The 8,588-nt window shown below is 33.2% G+C and overlaps 1 protein-coding gene across 1 annotated transcript; it reads left to right on the top strand.

The window, feature by feature from the left end:
- The first annotated feature begins 538 nt into the window (after window positions 1-538).
- Window positions 539-4,437, top strand: LOC115978226 (beta-amyrin 28-monooxygenase-like). The gene is made up of 3 exons (XM_031100243.1): window positions 539-1,579; window positions 3,668-3,855; window positions 4,060-4,437. Exons 1-3 carry the CDS (start codon window positions 625-627, stop codon window positions 4,357-4,359), a joined length of 1,443 nt encoding a protein of 480 aa, XP_030956103.1. The 5' UTR covers window positions 539-624; the 3' UTR covers window positions 4,360-4,437.
- Window positions 4,438-8,588: the final 4,151 nt, after the last annotated feature.

Raw genomic sequence — 8,588 nt, 5'->3', positions numbered from 1 at the left:
TCAGATTTTCAGGCTTCCACCAACCATTTTTCTCTTCTCTTTTGCACTCAGCCACATAATTTTTTTTTCATACCCATATAACCGAACAAATCGCACTGAGTTGCTAAGATTAACTACACCTTATGTAGACCAGTTTTTACCTTCCAAAAGTGAGGTGCGGTCAAGCATAGGGTAAAACCGCATCCTATAAGTGTGGTGCAAAAAACCTCTCCAAAATTGACTGAACCAAACTGTATACACTCCTACCCATACCGGGTGCATGTAGTTAGTCGACATATTTTGATGTTTTTAAAGAGATAAGTTAATTAACTTTTTTTTTTTTGTTTTTATGATGACATCCACGGATTAAATCCTCCTCCCACTATCATTTATAAAATAATAATAATAATAAAAGAAAAGAAAAATTATATGTGCAGCTTTAAATTATATCTCAGGTGTACGTATTGATTATTGACTCTGAATTGACCACAAAATAAATTGTTTTTTTTTTCTGTGAACAGGAAAACTGACCCTCTTCTTCACCCATATATATCTCAACTGAATTAAGACATTTCAACCAAATTTGCTAGAGCTTTTCCATCGCCTTTCTTGCTCTTGTTTACTGGCGTTACTGTGGAAGTAGCCATGGATTTCTTCCCAAACTTGCTTCACCTTGCACTTCTCTCGATTTCCTTTTCTCTCATCTTCCTTATTTACAAACAAAAGTCCACTCGTGCCAAGTTCCCACCTGGTAAAAAGGGATGGCCGATCATTGGGGAAACTTTGGAATTTGTAATGGTTGGAAGAAAGGGAACCCCAGAGAAATTCATCAATGATAGAATGACCAAATACTCACATGATGTCTTCCAAACTTCCTTACTTGGAGAGAACTTGGCTGTATTTTGTGGTGCTTCGGGGAACAAGTTTCTGTTCTCTAAAGAGAACAAGTACGTCACTTCTTGGTGGCCACGTTCCATGAAAAAAGCTTTGCTTTTTCCTGAAGCTCTTGGAAACTCTTCTAAAGAAGAATCAACTATAATGAGGAGCTTCCTACCTGAATTTCTCAAGCCAGAAGCTCTTCAACATTACATACCTATCATGGACTCCATGGCAAAGGAACACTTGGAACTAGATTGGTCTCCTTACAATAAAGTCAAGGTTTTTCCACTCTCCAAGAAGTATACCTTTGCATTGGCTTGTAGGTTGTTCATGAGTATCAAAGATCCTAACCATGTGACAAGATTTGCTGATCCCTTTGCTCTTGTCACAGCTGGTTTAATGTCTGTACCTATAAATTTTCCAGGCACAGCCTTCAACAGTGCCATCAAAGGAGGAAAAGTTATTCGCCATGAGCTTTTATCAATCATCAAACAGAGGAAGAAGGAGCTATCCGAGAACAAAGGGTCTTCAGCTGCTCATGACTTGTTGACTCGTATGCTTCTTGTATCAGATGAAAATGGCAGAGTTATGAATGAGAAGGAGATTGCTAACAAGATTATAGGTTTACTTATTGCTAGCCATGATACTACTAGTACAGCTATCACTTTTGTAGTGAATTATCTGGCAGAGTTTCCTCAGGTTTACCATGATGTATTAAAAGGTACTTTTATTGGTTATGTTTATAGCATATCTCTATTTTACAGTATGAATTTCCTTTTTTACCTAAGCCTTAAAAAGTTTATTTATTTTTTGTCCTAAACTATAGAAAATGCTGCACCTTTTTTTTTTCGTCCTAAACTCTTAAAAATGTTACACTCACTATTTTTAAATTTAAAATTTTCATTTTTTTTTCATCTTTGAACTATTGCAAAAGGTTTTTTTTTTTTTCAATTCTTTTTATTCCTTAAATCTTTGCAAGTTTTTTGAAACCAAACTAAATAGAATTTTTATTTTCTAAAAATGTTTGTTGAAAATATAAAAAAAAAAAAAAAAGTTTAGGGACCAAAAACGAATTTTTGTAAAGAACAAAAATTAAAATTAATGCAAAATTAAAGAATGAAAACAATATTTTAACCTAAAATTTTATTTCTTTCTTCTATAATATAGAATACTAGTCAGTAACTCGTGCAATGCTCGAAACAATTTAATGTATTACAATTTTTTTTCTCTCTTTTATTTATTTATTTTTTCTAAATATAAAATTTGATAATAATGGTAGTTATTAAGAGCATCCATAGCCGATGTTCTATAAAAAATGTCATTTTGACACACCAAAAGTCTACTTTATTATTTTACCACATTATTTTACAACATCTCATTTATCAGATGTTTTATTATTCAATTCTATACATTAAAATAATATTTTCTATACATTAAAATAATATATTAACTCCACCCACCAATCACCAAGAAAGAGAGAGAAGAGAGAAAGTCAAAAAGGATGAGAGAAAGTCAAAAAGGATGAGAGAGAAATAAATAAAAAACTATTTTTTTAGCATTCTTGCTAGTACCGTTCCATTTTGGAATGATATGGTTCACATATGGCAAAAATTATGAGATTTGGAACATCTCATAAATGGGGTTTTTTGGTGTTTAGTGTGCCAAATATGACAAATATATGACATTTGGCACATCTGCTGTGGATGTTCTTAGGATATTTAGTATGATTATGTTGGTATATGAAATTGTATATTATATATATATATATTAAGTATTTATTATGATTGTCCTGAAATTATATATATATATATATCGTTGATAACATGGAATTATATATTCTATTATTTCAAGAATATATGATATTCAAAGTGGGTGACTTGACTGACTTGAAAGTTGAAACAACTCAGGGCCTGTCTCCATCTCTGATCCATCTTTGTTAATGGCTCAAGTTTCGGAAAGAGATGGGCAAAGGCCCATGAGTTCCTTGCTGTACCAGTCTTGGTTTCCTTTTGTGCTGTACCAGTCTTGGTTTCCTTTTGTTAAATAAAGATGTTTATTCAGCCAAAAAAAAAAAGAAAAGAAAAAGAAAGTTGAAACAAGTATAAATGGGAAGCGATGGTACTCCTTTGCCGTGTCCTGTACAGTGGAGTCTGTGTCATTTAGTATTGGGCCACTCTAGATGAATGTTTGGATCCACGTTGGATCCACGTTGAGCTGCATTTCCCATTTACCTTCTATATATATATATATATATATATATATTTTTTTTTTATTCATACGCAATAGCTTTTAGGAGACAGTGCACTATTCATAAAAAAATATTAAAAATAGGTCTCACAGTACTATTTACAGATTTAAAAATGATTTTGTTACAGTGTTTTCAGTTTTCAGTTTCAATAAAAATAAGTTATATCCAAATTGAGATTTCAATAAATCAAAAGTCACGTATTATTAAATCATTTACATTTGTATTTGTGAAAATTAATCAAATCTTCATTTGATATATACACAAATTGTTGTGAACTGTGTACAAGAGTGTGTGTCTCTAGACTTTTTGTTCTTATTTCGTTTTGTTTTTCTTTCAAAATGGAAGTACAATATAATTGTGTTTTGATAATTCAATGGTAACAACAAGTAATGAGGATTTGAATCTTGAATGTCTCTCTTGAAAACATGAGAAGATGTCAATTAGTTGAGTTACAAGTTTTTGGCTAAATAAAATATAACTCATAAACTCAATTTGGTAATATTAATCTAATGAAAGGAGCGCAAATTTTTATTTATTTATTTTTATAATTTTGTTAAACAGAGCAAAAGGAGATTGCAAAATCCAAAGGTCCCAAAGATTTGCTAAATTGGGATGACATTCAGAAGATGAAGTACTCTTGGAATGTGGCATGTGAGGCCATGAGGTTGTCACCACCTGCTCAAGGGGCATTTAGAGAGGCTATAGTTGACTTCACTTACGCAGGTTTTAAAATTCCCAAAGGATGGAAGGTATATTATACTTACTCATACATAACCCAAATTATACAGCACTTCTATAATTCCAGATCTCTTATTCAACAATCAGAGACTTTACCAGTTGAACTAACTGGAACACACCAGCACTTCTATGTATTTAAATCATGATGCTAAGTGTTCATTTTTTTTTTTTTTTTTTTTTTTTTTTTTTTTTTTTTTTTTTTTTTTTTTTTGTAGACGTATTGGACTGCACATTCCACACATAAAAATCCCAAATATTTCCCAGATCCTGAGAAATTTGATCCTTCAAGATTTGATGGGAATGGGCCAACACCTTATACTTTTGTACCATTTGGAGGTGGACCTCGGATGTGCCCTGGGAAGGAATATGCTCGATTAGAGATACTAGTGTTTATGCATAATGTGGTGACAAAATTTAAATGGGAGAAAGCAAATCCAAATGAAAAGATTACGTACAATCCATCACCCATTCCTGTTAACGGTCTTCCTGTGAACCTTGAGATTCGTAAGTTCTAGATTGCACCAACCTTTGGTGACACAACCATCTTTATATTTATGCTTGTAGATTGATCAATAATTCTTGTCACTTAACAAGATTGTATACCTATTTAATTTAGCAATAATATATTTTTATGAATAAATAAATTTTGGTTTGTCTTTTAAATCTTCTACTTGTTCATCACATTACTAAGTGCATAGAGGGCCAAACCTAGGAAGAACAAACAGGGACCGATTATCTCTGGGGCCAAACCTGGAGATAATTACAATATTCTGGCAACTTACCTTGTTGTCCAGGCTTTAAAAATATTAATTTAGAAATTGATTTTACTATTGCTTTATGATGGACACCAAAAGAATTAAGGTGATTATCCACCGGATATTATTGTTCATTTGATTTTTGATTGCAAGAACCTTATAGCTCGAGAATGGATTTTCTCCCTTTTTGCACCAAAAAAAAAAAAAAGAAAAGAAAAACTTTTTTTGTGAACCTTTAGGGAAACGATATAATATTAGTAGGTCCAAAACTGATGGATGGAAAGCTTGATTTAGTCCAAAGGAAAAGTCTTGGCTTTTGGTTGGGTGAATATATTGACTCCATAAATTTGAGACAGACGCTTGTATATGGTTAGAATATAAAGATTGTATGAAGATATAGAGACAAGATGAGAGAAAAAAAGCAGATTCATTTAGCGGGTGACTTTAACCACGAACACCTGCATCATTACCATTCAATTTCGTTTGTCATATAAATGGTCAAGGCACTAGACTATTCACGTCACGCAACATTCACGCATATCATAGCATGCCAAACATGTAAATCGAATAATTTTTCCCATTAAGTAACCTAGTCTCCAATCTTGGATAAATGATTCTTGACTAAGTTTTTTCAATATAATTTTTACATTTTCAGAATGTAACTAGAAATCGACGTCATATATTATTTCTTAAGTTTGACTAGGAAACAAAGTTTAGTAATTTCTATTTCTCATTCTAGAATCATGTAATTTGAATATTTTTTTAATGGAATAAAGATGTATTTTATCATTTTTGGTTTTCTTGCTTTTTTGTCTTAATAAGACATGTGGAGACTTCAAATGTAGAATTCTTAATCTAGGGGGTATGATGAGCCCTGTCTCAACCCCCTTCTTGGGTCATGGTTTCTCACACAGACAACCAAGACACCAAGTTTGCATAAGGAGGGTTTGCCCATATGTATGCATGTTGCAGTGAGGCTCACCATAACTATGAGAGGAAGGAGCACCATATTATTGTACTCTAAAAGTATTTAATAATTTTCTATTTATAAAAAGAGGTCCTGAGAAATTGAAAGAAGCATGCCTCATGTGATTGATGTGAGAAATTAAACAATAATATACGTATTTTCACAACACTTTTTTACTCATACATATTTTCACAACACTCAAATAACGTTATTAGAAATCTCTTACCAAACGGACTCTTTATCTCTCCTCTCATTTACAAAAGAGGCTTTTGGCTTTTGGATTAGTTCTAAACTTTTGGTGTGTTAGTTAGTAGAGGTTCTACCTAAAGACCGAGGGTATTAGCCAATTGATCTAGAGGCCTTAACCCTTGGGTCAAGGCAGGGGCGAAGCCAAGGGGGGTTGATGGGGGGCACTTGCCCCCCTGGCCCCACCCAAAAAATCTATTAATATTTCTTCTATTATATTATATAATACAATAAATGCATTTAAAAATTATATAAATAAATGGTTAATAAATATGATGGTTTTTTAAACCAAAACCAAAACCCTCCTGATATAACATTTTTATAATTACAATTTCAAAACGATTTTTTATGCAAATAAACCCCTATTAGATAAATAATATAATGAATATGTTATTTTATTTCAAATTTTCTTGCATTCAAATATTGCTTAGTATACACACGAATGAATTGTTATTTTGCAAATTGATCTCAAATACTATATATATATATATAATTAGAGTTTTTTCCTTCAAGGTGCCTATGCATAGCTCATCATTGTGTACACATCTTGAAGTAGTCCGTATGCTGCTACTTGCCCATGAACCAAAACTCTAGGTTTTTTTTTTTTTTAATACAAGATAGAAATTTTACTCTAATCTAATCTAAGTGCATATGAGTGTGAAGCTGTCTCCTAGAAGCTTAAACCCCAGCCCTTGTCTCCCACACCTCACAAGTACTTATACTTGTGGAGTGACCATCGTACTAAGAGTGTGTGGTGGTTATCTACTCACATGCTTGATTGAATGCAAGCCAAGTAAATCTTAAATGTGATTTAACTTAGATTAAATTTAGTTGAATTAATTAGGAACCCCCATGATTAGGGCAATTTAATGTTAAGTAATGATATAATTCTTTATTAGGATTGATATTGCTTACTTAAATATGTTTCCTGTTATGCACGGTCTGATTTTTGACTGAATAAAAATTATTTGAATTAGATTGATTAGATTTTTCTAAATAGATAGCCTCCCATAAACAAGTAATCTAAACCAATCGGTGATTTTTCACATGTGATTTGATTTGGTTAATTGAATTTTCTTTGCTGGTATAATTTGATATGATTTGAATTTGCATTTAATTTTGAATTTAAAATTCAAAAACGTTTCCTTCTTTGCTATGATATGGTTTTTAAAATAAAATTTTTATTGTGTGTTTACATATATTGTTTTTTTTAAAAAAAAAAAAAAAGATTTATGCTACGCAATATCATTACTTGGCCCATTTAATCTCGAATTCTACGATAATCCAACCAAGTAAATAAGTAGAGGCCGGTTCATATATTAGATCATATGAGATTTAGGGGGCTTGTTTGGATGGGTTTTTTTCATCACTCAATTTTCGTCACTCAATTTCCATCACTCATCACTCATCACTTAAAATATCACACCCCGTTTGGCACCATCACTCACTTGCCATCACTCAATATTTTTCACACTATATATGGGCCCCATACCTGTCACTTGGTCAGAGTAAAGTTGTTTTGTTACCCGCCACTGGTTTTCATCCCCATCAGCCTCCTCTTTTCTCATTTCCCCTCACTCCACCTCTCATAAAATTCCATACTAGATTCAAAAAAAAAAAAAAAAAACCCCAGACCTAGATGCGTGAAGAACAGAGCAGCCTATCAAACTTTTCTCACATTTTCTCACCTTTCTCTTCCCCTACATCTTAGATCCAAACCCATCACAGCCACATCACAAATCCAAACCTCATAACCACATCTCAAGTCCGAACTGCACGCCCACAAATCAGATCAGAAACTTGAAATCACCATGAAAATACCATACCAACCTATGCGCCGTCGACTTGCCTAACCGTTCAGTCGGAGATGAAGATGAGAAAAGAAATGGGTGAAGGAAAAAAGAAAGAGAAAAATAGAGCAGATTCGGTGGAAGGTAGAGAGGTGCAGCGAGAATCACCTGAGATGCTTGGTAGATCTGGTTGAGTGCGTTGTGTTCATCATGAAGAAGAAAGGAAGAAGCACTGGTTTGAGGAGTTAGAAAGAAAAAAAGAAAGAGAGAAGGAAGCTGTGGAGAGAAAGTAGAAGTGAGAAAGAAAGAAAACAAAGGCAAAAGAAAGAAAGAGAAAAAGAAGGAGACGTTGGTGTTAGGACTTGAGTTGACAATACAATGTAATGGGTCCCACCATGTGAATATAATTACGAAAATGCCATTGAGTTATGAGTTATGGAAACTGAAAACAGCTAAAATGTGTTTTCAATTTCCATAACTCATAACTCAAAAATCAAAGAATTGAGTAATGGAAACAAAAAACTGGAAATAGAGTAATAGTGCTCCTAAACGAACTTCTCGCTATGGGTCCCACCATTTTTTAGTTATGAGTTATGGAAACAGAGTTATGAGTTATGGAAATTGATGATCCAAATAGCCTTTTAATGTTTGACATGACGTATTCCTAGGCCAGTATCTTGATTCTGGACCTACGGTCCGATTGAGCTGCACCTCTATGTAGGGATCAAGAGAGGTTCTTAATCTTGAATTAGTAGCACATTCCCAAATTTGAGTGTAAGACAGATCACACCAAAATCGCCAAAGAAAGCAATTTTATTGGCAGACACGATGGCATTCATGGGCCACACCATCAAACCTCACAAGGTAATTGTTCATTTTTTGTAATTGTGCTTTTTTTTGGGGGGGGGGGGCATAAAAGTGAGATAAAGTTCATTAAAAGTGAGACTTGCACCAAAACTAACACAATGGCTGTAGAGCAAGCCTTC

This window comes from Quercus lobata, chromosome 2, assembly GCF_001633185.2.
Source record: "Quercus lobata isolate SW786 chromosome 2, ValleyOak3.0 Primary Assembly, whole genome shotgun sequence".
In the NCBI taxonomy this organism is placed as follows: Eukaryota; Viridiplantae; Streptophyta; class Magnoliopsida; order Fagales; family Fagaceae; genus Quercus; species Quercus lobata.
The sequence above is the reverse complement of the archived record's forward strand: the minus strand, read 5'-3'. Positions and strand labels throughout refer to the sequence as shown.